A 17,500-nucleotide genomic window follows, 5' to 3' on the forward strand; every position below is an offset into this window, starting at 1 on the left:
ATTACGCCTATCAGCCAATCATTAGCCTGCAATGTATGGTTGTGCTGAGCTTGCAAGGTGAGTGCATGTACTGTACATCACTGGGTAATGCGTTTTTAACAACTGTTACTGGAATTCTGACAAAAGATACCCAAGTGAAATCTACACAGTAAAATCCACCCATTTGGATCCAATTTAGCCTATCAGAGTTAAACTATCACTGAGGATTTTGCTCTGCATTTACATTATCTTAATGACTCACTGTAGAGAATAATGCCTGATGCTGAATCTACAATCTCACAACAACACGTCATTTCGCAACGCGCTGTGAGCTCGTAGATCTGCCGTTTTCAGTGTGTGACAGCGGCACACAACTATATACATCAAGCTTAAAGTTGTGGTTTCATACTATGACAGACCTGTAGGTCTTATCTTATAAGAATCATTTAACAAAAGTCCATGACGTATTTCTGTTAAATATATCCGCTTCCATCCCCATATTCAAACTATTGTTCATCACTCTGGATGAATGTCTAGATAGACAGAACTGGAGGACCAGTCTGCTGGATTGACGAGATGGTGGAGATCACTGGAACATCGCCACACACTCATTACCCATTTAAATCAGTCTCACAGCTGGTTTCAGCTCAGGATCCCAGGCTTTCAAGGGTTTCCATGCTTCAGAGGAGTGTGTATACATTCACTAAGCATATGTTTACATCCCGATACTCACAGCTGTTTACATTTATTTATGCTAGGCTATTTCTCATTTGCTTTTTCTCACTGCCGTCAGCGTCTTGCTGCTTCGTGGAAAGAAATCAGTTATTCTTTCTCGGGACCACGAGATGAAACAAGCTCTTTGGGGGATTTGGCCTCACCTTCTACGTTTTGTTTTGCTTTTCACTTCGGTGATGGCCTTGTTGAAGGCGCGGTCATGTCCCCAATGAGACACCGGATCCAAAGCAGCTACTCTATCTCCAATATCGGGCTCACTGCGCTCATACATAGGCAGCTCTCCGTGGTTTTCCCCTATATTACACTTATCATTTCAAATGGACTCCATATTCCATATGAAATACGGCACTGAGCTATGGCCACAATCTCCCCTGACAGGCCAGGCTATCGGAATGAGGGGGATTTGCAGCTGCTGCTTCGATCCCCAAGCAACATGTGCTGCAATTTCCCATCTCTATTCATTTTATGATTGATGCAGGTCACTGCAACGTTTGGCCCCATTGCCCACAGATATGTGCTGCAGATAATTCCGCCCTTCCTTATGGGCATGGGGGGAAAGAATTGACAGACGCACAACATGGTGATCCTTAAGTGGATGGCCTGATTTGTTTCGCTTTTTTCCCTGCTTGTCAAGAGGCAAGGTAGCTGAGCCCAATGGGGTCTATCCTGTTGACAAGCTCCAAAAGCCCCCCCAGAAGCATCCTTTCACCAGGATATTGATCGGTCATTTTATTCCTCTATCTTTCAATTCATCACCCGCTCATCATAGAACAAGCTGCAGCACAGAGAATACGTGTAATGCAGAACGTGCTGCACCGAATAGCACTGAATCTTCAGTTGTTTTTTAGACCCGCATGAGGCCAAAGTTAAGCCATTGTGTGCGTCAGTTAATGCAAGAAACACTCAACACATTTAACACAGAGAAACTCTGCACGTCAATCATGCATGTGTATTTACATTTTAGGCATTTCGCTTCCAATGAGGGCAACAGAATTAAGCTTAAATTCACCACGCACCTATACGCTCACGCTATGCACATGTACACACACATGTACACACATGCCAACATGGCTGCACACCTCATCTCAGTGCGCCGCAGAGGAGAGAGAAATTCAAAGCAAGACTCCTGATCAATCACGGGAGGCTGCCACTCCTTCCATCTCAATCCCCCTCCCTCCCCTCCCTCCTCTGTGCAATCGATGCTCATAGAAATTTCATGAACTTTAAACTGTGATTGACAGGCGGGGGCCTGGCCCAGGCCATGGTGGAACCTGCTCCCCCTTTAAAGAGGTGAGCCACCAGGGAAGATGAAGGGCCTCTTCACTCTTCAAACATGCACTTTTAATTAAGAAGAAACACTTGGCAGTTATGGCAACAATTACCTCGACTGACTTACCCTACTTAACCTCCGTTTACCCCCTTGCTGACACCCAGCCATACTGAGTGTCCAAAACACAGACCACACCTGACATGCAATGGAGACAGTGGGAACAATTATAATAATAGGAAGAAAAAAGTATATAAGTGCATTTAAAATTATTGTCTTGAATATACAGTAATGGCGTGTTCCTCTAGATCACTGTACTAATGTGTACTGAATATTTCAGATGAGTTACTGTTTCTCTGGTGGCTTCAGACACAAGTCACTTAGTGGCTAACACATACATTCATTCGACCGTAATGAAACAACACAAGTACTTCTATGGCTTTGATCTACAGGGCTGTCTTCTCTTTTAATAGACAGCAGAACTGTGCTCGCCATCGGGGGAATTCCTCTTTGCTCACCAGAGACGCACCACATTTCATATATCAAAGAGCACAGAGGCGCTCCACTTAGGGAAGAGGGACTTGTGGAACTAATGTCAGATAATTAGCGTTTCTGTGGGGGCATTTTCGGTTGCGACTCAAGAAAATATAACTTCTCAGGTGGGGGGCCTATTTCTTTGAGGCACACTTCCCAGCACTGTCACTCGGCTCTAATCAAGGCACCAAGGAGGTAATTATTCACTTGAGCTGATTAACATATCTTGGTGGCAAAGCGGATGCTCTCTAATCACAGAGGTTGCATCACCGGCGGATCTGTGCTGGCAGACGGCGAGGGTGACAGAACGGGAGTGGGTGTTCTGCTGTCATTGCCACTTCACTCTCTGCCTGCTAGAGCAGTGGTTCTCAACCTGGGGGTCACGACCCTCCGAGGGGTCATCAAATAATTTGGAGGGGTTGCCAGATGCTTTTCTGAATGTGCTCAAAGAAATGAAAATCCGAATAAATAAATAAATAAATACATTTTCTTTGTTAATAGTTCAGTAAAAGCTCAAAACATCACGCACCTAACACCCCACAAGTATAGTCGACTTCGACCTGTGAGAAACTCACAGTGGGCGAGTTGAGACACAGCTGTTTACAAAGCGGGCGGAAAATAAATTGATCAGCCCCAATGTGTCTGAGATTCTGACACACAAGTTTTTCAACATAAGAGGCGGCACTGCAAGGCCAATGCCATTGGCTACTGGAGCTGTGTGAAGACAATTCCTCTCGGATGCACGGTTCGACTTGAGTGTAATATTACTCCTCTTATCAAAATCCCGGTTTTAGAAAATGTACCAATAATGAAAGCCATAACGATGAACTAATATAGCTATTTTATTTAGTATAGCAGTCTCAGTCGGTATATGTGCACACGCGTGTTTGTTCAGTGTGCGCATACGCAGGCTCGTTTGTTCAGTGTGTGTATTTTTTTAGAATGGTGAGTCATGATGAAGGAGGGGGGTCGCGAGCCCATGGCCAAGTCTTTTTGGGGGGTCGCCAGCCAAAAAGGTTGAGAACCACTGTGCTAAAAGACAACACTTTCTATGTGATGTTCATCTAAGTTGGTGTAGAACACTGGATATATAACACAAACACTTGTGAAGTGAGTGTGAATATATATATATATATATATATATATATATATATATATATACACACACACACACACACACAGGTATTTATGCTGTATTTATACTGTATATAGCAATAGAGAGACAGAGAGCCAGAGAGAGAGTACTCTACATGTAAGCTGATACAGAGCCTGCTTTAAGATAATTGCTTCCATGTGTTACCGTGACAGTAATTAAACAATAAAAAAAAATAGAACTCAATTAGAGTTGGGTACAGTACAGTACTACAAATATGTCAGCAGGTCCAACGAGAGATAGAGGAAGAAAACACAGCAGCAAAGAGAGAGTGAAATTATACCTCAGCAGACCAAGTAAAACACTTTTTACAGAGGCTCAGGTTTGACACGATGGTGATGCCGACGTATAACTTTCACCTCTTTGTTACATGTTCACAAGACCTTTAGCAGGCCCATATGGAACATTCTGCTAATGCTTTCCGTGTGTGTGTGTGTGTGTGTGTGTGTGTGTGTGTGTGTGTGTGTGTGTGTGTGTGTGTGTGTGTGTGTGTGTGTGTGTGTGTGTGTGTGTGTGTGTAAACTTGTATTACTTCCACTCGCGGGGCAAAAAGTATAGGAGATTTTGAGGAACAGACATTGTGAGTACAATTTTCCTGGTCCTCACAAGATACATGTCTAAAAAGCGTTTTTAGAATTAACGTTACAATGAGATAAAGATTACGTTTGGGCTTACGGTTAGGATTAGACATTTTGAGATTATGTTTAGGGGTTAGGGTTAGAGTCATGCCTGATTTATACTTAACTGCGCACCAGTGTCACACAACAAAGCATTTAGGGTTTACGGTAAAAAATGACATTCATAAAATTGCTGTCCTAAAAGTTTGATGTCCTCACAAGTATAGTAATACAAATGTACGTGTGTGTGTGTGTGTGTGTGTGTGTGTGTGTGTGTGTGTGTGTGTGTGTGTGTGTGTGTGTGTGTGTGTGTGTGTGTGTGTGTGTGTGTGTGTGTGTGTGTGTGTGTGTGTGCGAGCGTGCGCGTGCGCGTGCGTGTGTGTGTGTAAATTTGGGGGGAAGAAAGGTACAAAGTGCTCCATTGTTTTCCCTCAGTCCTGATAGGAATACTGGCCCTGCCCAAAGCCCAGGCAATACGCCCTCAGAGGGAAAGGCGAGTAGCCATGCTGAAAACCTCTTAAGGTTCAGTGTCGTTTTAATTTTTTTCTTTTTAAAGAGGTCAGTGCTGAGATGGAGCCAGCTCTCCTTACACCACACAACAACCAGCTCCTCCATCCATGCCAGCCAGTGCCAACGATGGCTGCCAGATTTTCCAAATAACCTCAGTTAGTCCGTATCAGAACCGGCCCGCCATTTGACAAATTTTGCCTTAAGAGTACTGGAGCTTGAGTCGCGCTCGAATCTCACTCATTGCTAATGCCAACACCTCACGGCTGCTGCTTTTAAACAGTGTGAATCCGTCTAATGATAACATGTTGTGCTTTTCATTCGCCCTGTGCTCCCTCTTCATTCAGATGTTATGACAAGTGTGTGACAGGTAGAGAAATGAACATGTCTGACATGTTTTGGTGTCTCGTGATACCACTATATAAACTGACATTGTGAATTCAGCTTGAAGAGCATCGCTGTTAAGTAGTATCACACGGGATGCTCACGTGTTCAAACGGTTAGAAAGCTAACAAATATAATTGCGTAGATGGATTGCATTTCAAGCGGGTGCCCCACTGCAAATTGCCTTTACAGAGATGATATCACCCCACCATCCCCAACCCACCTCCACTCGCCGTCCCCCCCCCACCCCATCACCCCACTTCCCTCTGTGAAGCGTGCTCATCAGCACACAATAGTAACCACACCTCTCCTCCCTCCAGGCCAAAGTGTTGTGTGTTATGGGGGATGCAGACGTGTTGAGGCTTGCCAGGGGCTGCCCCAGAGGTTGAAGCCCCCCAGGCTAGGGAAATAACAGCCACTCCGCCTGACTTCTACCATACATCACTATATGGCACCACAGAGCCCCGAACAAAGCCTCCGTCTGCATGTGGGGGGCACCCCCGATAGTGCAAACGAGAAAGAGGAGAAAGTCGGCCAATTATCAGGAATTATGTCCATGTCTTGCAATGGTCGTCATTTATTTTTAATGCATTTCACTTTATTTAGTGCAACTGCTCAATGGTACTCTGGACCAGTGTACTGGTCCAGAGTGTACATTTGCTACACTTCTGCACTTGCCCTTTCTAAAATGCTGCTTGAATGCACCTACAAATTCAATGTTAAATGTGTAGAGTGACATGTCTATCTTATGTCCCCCAGGCACTGTGTATGAGGTGCTGTTGTCCTGATATCATGTGTCAGCACACTGTATACTGCCGTACAATGTAAGTTGTCAACATCTCTCTTTAGTATAATGCAACCAAGGACAAATCCATGTGGGTTGATTTCATTTTAACAGTGATTCTAATGACGTATTTTTTAATTCACTCTAATCAAGCATGATATGCAACAAATAACATGTTTTATCAGTTCTTCTAACCAAAGCAATAAATACAAATAAAACCCAGAGGTCAATAAAAAAGTGAGTGAATTATGACCTTCAGTTCATGCATATAAACAATATCTCTCAAATCAAAACATGGACCACCTGGGAACTCTCTGAATTGCACGACTTGATCTGTCATCATTGTTTGTAGTTCAATTTGATCACTGCCGGTTCTATTCCCTAAACTGCTCATGGCTGGCGCTGTAGTGTTTGGGTGGCAGCGGCCGGCCGCTGTAGAGAGAGGAGGTTTCATCATCCGAGCAAGGAGCGAGGCTGTGTTGAGCTCGTTCAGGGGGGCGCTTGCTGGATCTATGCCGCCAGCCTCAGTGCTTGTAATGCATAGATCAATGTGCCCTATGGGGAAGGGGGGAATCGATGGGTGCTGAGTTATTGCAGTACTTGGCCACTGATTTTTAGAGAGCTGTGTTTTCCCAGGAAAGTCAATACCTCCAGGCTGCTCTCATTAATTTCAGCCCCTCCCCTCCTCCAGCTGCACCTGGGGATCTGCAACCCAGGAGAGGAGGCTGGGAGGGAGACTGGAAGTCTAGGGTGTGTGCGTGCGTGTGTGTGTGTGTGTGTGTGTGTGCGTGCGTGCGTGTGCGCGCGAGTGCGTGTGTGTGCGCGAGTGCGTGTATGCGCGAGTGCGTGTGTGCGCGTGTGTGTGTGTGGAGGGGAAGCGGGGAGAGGGGAGAAACAGTGGGGATGATGGAGAGAGGAGAAAAGTCAGAGATTTTGGCGAGAGGAGGGAGAAAAAGGGAAATTGAGATGACAGCATAAAGGAGGGATGAAGAAGGATTTGGAGGAAAAGGTGGAGTGAGGAATAGGAAAGCAAGTACAAAGACAGTGTGATATTTTTTGTTGTTTTTTTGTAAGGAAATGATATGGGTCCTGGTTCATGTGTCTGAAAGCGAGACGGGTGATATTGATCCCTAATATGGATATCATGTCTGCTCCGGATTATTGACATGTGCTGTGTTTTCCACACCATGGCTGTCTGCTAGGTATTTGTTTAAGTCTGAGGAAGGGGAAATACAGTTTAGTGTCTCTTAGAGCTGGGCGATATGCCCCAAATCAAATATCACAATATTTTTTGACCAAATTCCTTTTTATAGATATATATATATATATATATATGCAGTGTGTGTGTGTGTGTGTGTGTATATATATATATTATATATATATATATATATATATATATATATATATATATATATATATATATACACATACATACATACATACATACATACATACATACACACACACACACACACACACACACACACACACACACACACACACACACACACACACACACACACACACACACACACACACACACACACACACACACACACACACACACACACACACACACACACACACACACACACACCACACACACATATCAGAGTGTCTGGCAACAAACCCAGAAGCCAATTCTAGACAGACAAAAGATAGCAGAATAAGAATGAGTCTTCACTTTGATATGAACACTTATTTTGTTATTCAAGATTCTGCACTGTTCACAATAAAAGATTTACACCCACGCTGCTTCAAAAGTATCTCTTTTGGACACATTATCAAACACTTTTGACATTGAAATCTTGTATGTGGCTTGTCACGACAAAGCAACAAATGAAAGTGAAGCTCTCTGGGGCGCTTGTCTGATTTCCTATTTGTTTGATAATGCTTAATTTATACCCGGTCGTACATCATTGTTTCGCACAAAAAATATTATTGTTAAATAGTATTTTCGGTGCGCAACACCAGCGTTCAACAAGGTATAAATTAGGCGTGAAAGTGTGAAGTGCTCTTTGACTCTGCAGAGGAGTCAAATTCCTAAAGGAAATGACATCACTGGGACAGGGATGCATTCTCTTTCCTGTTGAATTATACACATCTTGCCTATTTAGTATTTAAAAGCTTGCCTCATTTTACATTCATGAATACAACACACTGCTGGCACAGTGAATACATTTTGCAAATGCACGTTGACGCATTCCCAATCTTAAAATATGTATGTGTAAATCAGATTAACTGGTGGTGTGTGCACAATATGGCTCCCATTCTGGCTGAAAGAACTGGGAGACTTGGGAGAATTACATGAAATTGTGCAATATTATGATGCCGCCACCTGTCTGTGTTTCGAGTTGTGATGCCATTAGGGAAATAGAGCTTTGTTGCCTCCCTATCAATCAAATCAAGTCAGATGTTCGCATTTCATTATTCGGTTTGAGAAATCGCTATGCTGATGCCGACAACGCCAGTGAATATTGCGTTTAAGCCGTTCAAGTACTTAGGTGATGATAGCTGTGATAACATGTTTTCAAATTGAGGTTGCAAAGTAACACAGACTCTTTTGAAGGTATTCACGACACGTTTTTGCTCAAGAGAACTCACAGTCTAATGGACATAGGAAACAGTGAGATAACAACAGGGCTCTATTCACAACACACTGCCATAAAAGCAATACGCTGAGCGCTTGTCAGCCCTATCGCCAAATGGAATCAGATTAGCATTGCAAAAGGAGCCGTCCAAAGGTAAGCTGGGCTGGACAGTCCATTGTGAGTGTTGTCTGTCTCTTCCCTCCTCTGCTTATAGCCTGCTTTCGAAATAGGTGGTGCTTCGAACAAAGACGGGAGAAGGCAGGGAAGCGATAAACGCGTGTTAAACAGAAAGCCTTAACACCGTCACCTCTTTCATGGCCGTCGCAGTGACATTTACTTATCACACTAAACAGCCATCCATCTGACCTTTCTGCTACTTTGAATGGCATCTGTATATTCTGATGGAATAATCGGGAATGGTAAAAGCACTGATTTGAGAGAGTGATATGGCTTTTTTTCGGTGGCCATTTTTGCTCTGACAATAGGCTTGAAGGACAACCTGGGGAGAATGTACTGGAAGAGGAGGGTAGGGTGCGGCGGCACACGCACACATGGGACAATGTTTACTTCCATTCCAGTATAGAGTTGAGAGGATAGGTGCACTTGTTGTAAGGCATTAGAACTCAGAAAGTATACAGAAATCCTTACTCAAGTATATGTTGAGCAGAAAATATTTCATCTTTTTTCAAAAATGAATGCCCTATTTTGTACAGTACTTTGTTATATGACAGCGGAGCGAAAGTAGACGATTTACCAACTCAAAACACATCGCGATGCAATTCGTTCAGTTTGCAGAAGATTTTTTTTAAATCTTGCCAATAATGACATGCCCCAAATAGGGACTCCTGGTTGAAAGTCGTTAAGTCTGTCTGTGGGTTTTATAAATATTTTGCATTTGACTATTAGATCTTAGATATTAGATTAGTTATTTTTTTTTCCCATTTCCTGAAATGTCATGGTTTTGGACATGAACCATAACATCTATTCTGGGCATGTCATAACAGGTGATCATTCATCAAAAAAACGCAAACATGTTGTGAAAGTAACAGATCTACAAGCTTGTAAACCGAGTGTGCAAATCAGCTACTTTTGGCAAAGTGATTTGGTGTAGAGGGAAAACAACGGAGATGGCCAAGCACTGACCCCTGGTGGACCCCGGTCAACAAAGTATGATAGGAGGCATTGATGATGAGAGATGATTGGAAGTCTTACCAGTGTAGACAAAGCGGCCTGGTGCTCCTTTGCAGAATTGCTTGGATTTGTAGGACAGCGTGACTTCAACCACCCCGGGAATGTGTCGAGGAGGGGTCTGGACTCGGATGGCATGAGGGGTGATCAGCTGGAATATATCACACACACACACACACACACACACACACACACACACACACACACACACACACACACACACACACACACACACACACACACACACACACACACACACACACACACACACACACACACGCACGCTTTGTATGAGATTGAGTCAAACTCACAGATATGATATAATATCATTAGACTGGGTTCTATGATTCTAGTGTGTGTGTGTGTGTGTGTGTGTGTGTGTGTGTGTGTGCGTGCGTGTGTGCGTGCGTGCGTGCGTGCGTGCGTGCGTGCGTGCGTGCGTGCGTGCGTGCGTGCGTGCGTGCGTGCGTGCGTGCGTGCGTGCGTGCGTGCGTGCGTGCGTGCGTGCGTGCGTGCGTGCGTGCGTGCGTGCGTGCGCGTGTGTGCACGCGCGTGTGTGTTTGAGGGGGGGAGGGGGAGTGTTTGACAAGCAAAGATCTAAAAATCCCTTTTGGCCATCTTATTCTCTTTCTGTCTACCAGTTATACATATACTGTATAAATAAATACGTTACACTGAACACTTTGACGTGCGAGCGGGCGTCTAACAAATCTGGGTCAGCCTACAGCCAGTTTACACGTGGGCACTGGGATTTCACCGCCTGCCTGCTCGCCACAAAAATGACACTGATCAAAGTAGGCTAGTCGGCAGCGTCGTCTGAAGTAATGCGGCGTGTTTCCAGTGGGCCTGTGTGGGGACGGCGTCTGACGCCGAGCGGGACCGGTGAGAAGGTTTCATACGGGGCTCCTCTCCGCTCCCTACCAGGTGTTCTGCTCCGCTGCGCCTACTTCAATATTTCATGGCCTGCCTTCTGCGCAGCACCATGCTCCAAGTCTACATCTAAACCGCCCAGAAAATCTACATATTTTCGGGGACATGCAGACCTCGCCGCACGGTGCACTTTGAGATGCAGGTGTTAGTTAGTATGTGTGCGTTTTGAGTGTATTTTGTGTGCGTGTGTGTCTGTATGTATGTGTGCATGTGAAAGACAGGGAGAGAAACAGACACGTGTGTGCACGTGTATGTGTGAATGTGCTTTCACTGTGTACTTTTTTGTGTTTTTCTTTGTCATTTTTCTGACTTGAACTGAAAATGTACATAGTCATTTATGTAGAGCAGGGGTTCACATACTTTTTCAGCTCGAGACCCAAAAGAACTTAATGTCTCCCAGGAACCCAAACTTACAAAAAAGTAGAGTGTGAGTTCCCATTGGGCCTTTGAAACCTGTTCAAACCCCCATTATACTATACTACAAATTCAAATCAGAAAACAAGTTATTTCTTTTCTTTTACAGCGACATGATTTCCACTAAAACAACAGGTATTTGCTAAAAGAAAAGGAGAAAACTGATCAGAGTGCGTCAGATTTATGTTTCGTCAACAGGTATTTGGTGTTCAGGGATTTTGCCCTCACCTCACTCCAGACCAGCATAGTGCCGAAGACAACCTGCAGGCCGTCAAAGAAGTTGTCTCCTATGATGATGACGGTGGCTCCTCCAGTCGTCCAGCCCTCACTGGGGCTGATTGCTTTGATGCAGGGCGTAGCTGCTTCGGAAACAGAGACGACAGCAGAGCAGTGAGCCACACAGTGTTACCGAGCATTACAGTACAGGACACACCAGAACTGAGGAAGAACTTGTTAGAAGGAACAGGATTCAGTGTGTGTAAAGGGACACTGAAAAGATCGAAAGTGACAGACAGCGGCCCTCATACAGTAGAGTAGACACCACATTGTATACATTCAAATTTTTAATAAACATTCAAGTGAGATATGTTGTCACACAGGCCAGGAGCAAGCAGCTTCCTTGAGCCTGCTGATAGTGAAGTGCTGTGTCATTGTCACCTCATGTCACATCAGAGAGGAAAAGTTAAGTAATGTCCCGTAGAAACATGCACAGTAAAATCCTCAGTGCGGATCCATTCGTGTCCACAGAGTTAATTGAACATTACTGTGTAGTCTGTTGCTATCTTATCACATAAATGTTGAGCTTACCCGCTTAAGCCCTATTTTGTACTTTGTACTACGATGGTGTCGCATTGCGAAAATAGCCGATCCACAAGTTCAAAACATGGGTGAGCTTGTAGATCTACTATTTTTGCTGATTTATTTATTCATGAAATAAATATAATTGTTTTTTTTTTAAGTTCAAAAGAAAAACTTATTTTTTCTTCTATTTGTTAATCTTTTTGAAAATGTTGGACAATGTATGTTTTGGAGACGTTTGGAAATTTGGGTGAAATTATGACATGCAACGGTTAGGAGCCTGCCAAACATTTGCCTCACAGTGTTAACCAAAGACACTATCTGCTAAAGCAATTCCATTCCAATGTTATTACTGTATCAAGGACAAACAGATACTATTCATATTCCTGAAGTCCCTAAAGTGCATACTGTATATATGTCTCCCCTCACACGAGACGGCTCTGCCAGTGGTGTAACAGTCCACTAATAATAAATGCAACAATTATTAGTTTTTTCATTGCCACAGGGATCAATAAGGCATTCAATATAAACAATGGTGTGTCTCCGAGAAGACTAGACTGTGTGTAGGCACAACAGAGTCAGACAGGCTGACTGAATGCTCCTGTCTCCTGCATATCTGCACTGCAGGAAGCACCATGTGGCCTGAAATCAAATGGTTGTTCAGGCTCCACGCTCTTTACAACCATTCCCGGACACAACAGGTTTATAGGGATAATGGGTTGATATTCCAGACAGTGAAGCCACGCTACCTAGTTTACTGCAGTATGTGGCATGATTTATGATACAGCACTCAATGACTCTGTCATGTGTGCGGCGAGTGACAGTTCAGTGTCTGGACAGAGCTGTGTCTGTATGTACGTGATGTGAGATCTCATTAAAGCCCCTTATAGATATTGACAGTATGCATTTTATTCTGTTTTATATAATAAAACAATAATTGTCCTTGTTTTCTTATCTTGCCTGCACAAACATGTTCCTTAATATTTTTTTCAGGAATGTCATTTTATCACTGCCTTTATGTTTTATCATTGCGCACATAACCTTAACCACTTAAGCTCTATTTCATAATTTGTCACACAATGGTGTCGAGTGGCATAAATAGCTAAGGTCACACAAGTCACATGTGTCACACATGTCACACGTGTCACATCGTGTCACATCGTGTCACATCGTGTCACATCGTGGCGCGTTGTGAGCATTGTAGATCGGCTATTTTATTTTTTTCTTTAAAAATGTGGAAAATATTAAAACAAAACTTCTCCCATAATGACATGGCCAAAATAGGCCAAAACCAGGATGAAAGTTGTTAACTAATCCTAAACTAAACTCTTAAATTAAACTAAACTAACCTTGCTCCTACAGTATGTACTGCTTTAAGCTAAAACATTAGAAATATATGTGAGACGTTCACATTGAAAGATCAGTCAGAAAGTCTCCCTCCTTAAAGGGGAATTTTGGACTAAAGTTTTCTTACCTTTTCTATGACGTTATGATATCTTAGGATGAATGGTACAGTAGAAAAATTTCATAACTCCACCCCTGAGCCGCCACAGCTTAAAAGGTGCGCGGATAGGCCTTAGGTTAGATCACATATTTTAACAGCTTTTTTTTTTCTTTTTTTTTGTGAGATCTGACGTTCATAGTGACAAAACACTGTCCCCCCCAAAAAAAAAAAAAAAAAAAAAACAGAAGTCTCGCTAGACGAGATTGAAATCTCGAGATTTCAATCTCGTCTAGCGAGACTTCTGTTTTTTTTTTTTTTGGTTGCATAGTGTTCTGTCACTATGAACGTCAGATCTCACAAAAAATAAATAAAAAAAAAGCTGTTAAAATATGTGATCTAACCTAAGGCCTATCCGCGCACCTTTTAAGCTGTGGTGGCTCAGGGGTGGAGTTATGAAAAATTTCTACTGTACCATTCATCCTAAGATATCATAACGTCATAGAAAAGGTAAGAAAACTTTAGTCCAAAATTCTCCTTTAAGTGCAGAAGCCAGTTCAAGATGCACATTTCCGCACAGCTTGAGAATCCACCTTTTGAAAGTTGCTCAGAGCTGACAGATGAAAGCCCCTCTCCAGAGCCTGTTTAACATACCGCAATTCATCCAACTTGCTCCCAAAGCATTTAACAGTTGTTGAGGGTGTTGCGGAACTCCAGCTTTCTCCCTCATACTCGACAGTCATCCCTATTAATTTCCCTTTGTCACAACAGTAAACAAACAGCCGAACGGCGGGTGGGGTGGAGGGGGGGGCAGAGGGTGGCGGTGGCGGTGGCGGGTTTCTACAATCGGGATAAACGAGGGGAGCACAATGGCGTGAAGCCGACGGTGGAAACTTTTATCGAGGGGGGGAGGGAGGGGGGGGCGTACATAACAAAGACAGGAGCAGATGTTATGCTTTTATCGCCTTTGAAAACATCCCAATCTGGCTGAGATGAAAGGCCCTGAGCTTCCCTCCGTGGGCCCTGGCTACACTGATAGTCTCTCCTGGAGTCGGCGACACAATGGGCTCCATGGCCCCTGCAGGACCCGGGCTCTGTACTCTGGCTGAGATGTTGACAAGTCCATGTAAGCAGGGAATGCTGCTCAAGGTGTCTAAACATGAATGTTTTAAGTGCTCAGTGAAACACACAGACCTGGCTTTAAGTCTGAAGGGAATTAGGAACTCTGAAAAAGTTTCTTCTTCAGACTTCAAACTCGGGATATAAGGGACATGCTTAGGATTGTATGTTGATACAATCCTATCTGGTCAAATAAAAAAAGTTCTAATCTTATTTAACCAAGCCGTATTTTCTGCTTAGTTGTATGATGATGTTGCATTAGATATGCTATTATTATGAATTATTATAATTGACAATTATTGTCAAACATGTTCAAAATGTTTTGACAATTTTCACCTATAATGACATGCCCAAAATAGGGTTGCCAGGTTTAAAGTGTGTGATGTGATGTAATGTAATGTAACAGATGGGTTTGGTTTGATGCTTGCTGTAGGACAGACAGTACAGTGGGAAGTAGTTTACACAAACCGTAAAAAGGCTGTAAGTCAGTTTTGTAGACTCATTTGCGATTGAGGTTTTACCTGTCTCTGTCTTGTTCTGATGTGATAAACCCCACCCATCTGGTGTTCTGAGTAGGTTAAATCAAACGAGAACATGCATCTGCAGCAGCTTTTGGAGCCTCGGTCTGTTTCAGGGTTATGATTCCATGTGACGTCACATTTGGTTTTTACAGTTTGGAAACAGGCCTGTTTTAATATAAGGGAAGTTGTAGTAAAAATCACCACTTCAGTGAAAATGTCATCGCTCCCTTCACTGCTTGAGCGTTAAGTTTATAATTTATGAATAATGAAATTGTTTGATCTGTAAGGCAAAGGAATATAGACAAGTTCACTGGCCATTCCTCCCTCAGAGATCTATCTACTGTATTAGAGAAAGAAAGTATTATGTTATGCTATGTATTACAGTATGTTACTGTTGCTTTGTTTTGTAATATTATTGTAAATACTACAGCAATATCAGCCTCATTATCTCTGTCCAGGTTCACAATCTTTCTGTTTTTATTTTACTTTTATTCCCTTGCCTAACACTTCTCTATCAAGCATGTTCTACATCTACGGGAATATTTGGTTACAGCTTCATTATGGACACTGCTGTTTTTAGTCCTGCCTCCTTTACTATTGATTACATGTGTTGTTGATATGGGATTTCCCTCCACTACTACATCCCCTCATGCATAATTAGTCAGATGCAAACTTAAACCTAAATCTGCTTCTGAATTGAGAAATGTAAATGGTTAGACACAGATCGTAAGTAAGTGAATTGAGTAAGATTACCCAAATCTGACATAGCTGGGTTGAGTGACATAACTGAAAGTCTGAACTGGTGCTGTGCTCTGCTACACGGTAAAATGATCAATTTCTGACTCAGAGAGTGTCCATTTTGTACACTCTCAGAGTTAAATGAACACTGAAGATTGTATTGATGCCACGAGGGAAAATTCAGTTGACATGGCAGTACCGCAGATAGAAACACAGGACAGGAAAAACAAAAAGAGATGCAACTAAGAATACGAAAATATACAATTAAGAGTAATTGGGTAGTATTGTGCCTGCTTCCAGGCTGGGTCACAGTGACGTGGCATGCCAGAAGGGCCCTCCTACCTTCAGATGGATCCAGACGCCGAGCCCTGCGGCCGTGTTTGGAGTTGTTGTGGACGAACATGTTGTCTGACACGGCCAGGACGTGACCGTCCACATTGACCGTGGTGGAAATCACCACCTGGTGAGACACATTCAGAGATGTTGGACATACAGTACTGACTCCTGACCAAGACACCTGGGTCAACAATTTACAATATGAAGGTTCACCCCATATTCTTTGCATTGGTTCTGCAGTGCAGTTCTTTTTTTAATTTCCGAATTGTTTCCACCCAGTTCTAGCCCCTAGGTTGAATTGAGATGTCACCAGACATAGTATCTTAATTGTCTTTAGGACCCCCTCGAAAACGAGATGCTACAGTACATCTCAAGGGGTTACTCCTAATCAGTGATGGAAGAAGTACAATACTCACATTTCTTACTGAAGTAAAATTATCGATACCACAATGTAGAAATACTCAGTTAGAGTAAAAATCTGGTGTTAAAGTAAAAATCTGGTGTTAAAAATTTCACTTGAGTACTATTACAAAATGATTGGCATCAAAATGTACTTACAGTACCAAAAGTAAAAGTAGTCATGTGAATGTCCCATTTCAAGTTTTCAAAATGAATGAAAATCTTTTGAAAATAGCAGATCACAACACGTTGCTTTGCGACGCGTTGTGAGCTTGTACAGTAGATCGGCTATTTTCAAACAGCCCAATTATATAGGGCTGAAAGTGTTTAGTGTATGTTTTGTAATAATAAAAAAAATCTAGAAACTAGCCAGTAACTAAAGTTCCTTGCTCCTAATAAAGAATTTCAATCATCACCAGACGTATCGGTAGGCAGAGATCTCTGATCGTCTGGCTACCCAAGATTATCTAACAGTCCTCGGGACATGAGGAGGTTTCAGGTAATAATAATAATTATTATTATTACCTGAAACCTCCTCATGTCCCGAGGATTGCCGGCATTCTTCAAACAGTTCTGGTTGCACTTGAGGAAGAATTTCAGGAAGAATCTGCAGAGAAGCACAAAGGACAAAACAGAAGACATGGAACATTAGTCTTTACATTAGGGTTTTACTGCTTGAAACCATTAGATCTCCACAGACCTCCATTCCACCTGTGGGAGGAGTCTTATTTGATTAAATTGAAATCCGTCACATTTATTAAGAGCCAGCACAGAGATACCATTTCACATCACTGCTATCTCCTCTTGTGGGAAAAATAATACAAATTTCAAGTCAAATGACCGTGTTTTCTATTGTCTTTTGTCAGATAAAGACAGTACGAGTCTTCCTCCAGACTTATGGCATTTCATTAGAGCCATCTTTAGATTTTTTTTGCTCCTTTTACATAGAAAAAACTTGCTCCTGTGTGTTGATTTACTCCTGTTTTTACAGCGCTGGAGGAGTATCGATTGGGAATGGATATCAATGAGGATGGGCTGTAATAACGCTACAGTGTTGGGGGTTGT

The 17,500-nt window shown here is 42.8% G+C and overlaps 1 protein-coding gene across 6 annotated transcripts in view; it reads right to left on the reverse strand.

Moving 5' to 3' along the window:
- The window catches only part of LOC308076539 (transcription factor COE3), a 127,550-nt gene that overhangs the window by 25,410 nt on the left and 84,640 nt on the right, over positions 1-17,500 (reverse strand). For 4 of the 6 annotated variants that reach the window (XM_080416884.1, XM_080416881.1, XM_080416883.1 and 1 more), the window contains exons 7-10: positions 16,961-17,042; positions 16,043-16,160; positions 11,312-11,445; positions 9,764-9,890 (exon numbers count right to left, since the gene is read on the reverse strand). In XM_080416884.1, coding sequence (XP_080273010.1) covers positions 9,764-9,890; positions 11,312-11,445; positions 16,043-16,160; positions 16,961-17,042 — 461 coding nt within the window. The remainder of the gene's footprint in view (positions 1-9,763; positions 9,891-11,311; positions 11,446-16,042; positions 16,161-16,960; positions 17,043-17,500) is intronic. The other 2 variants (XM_080416882.1, XM_080416880.1) reach the window with 1 other exon arrangement.

Source organism: Gymnoscopelus braueri (genome assembly GCF_963280865.1).
Source record: "Gymnoscopelus braueri genome assembly, chromosome: 20".
Lineage (NCBI taxonomy): Eukaryota > Metazoa > Chordata > Actinopteri > Myctophiformes > Myctophidae > Gymnoscopelus > Gymnoscopelus braueri.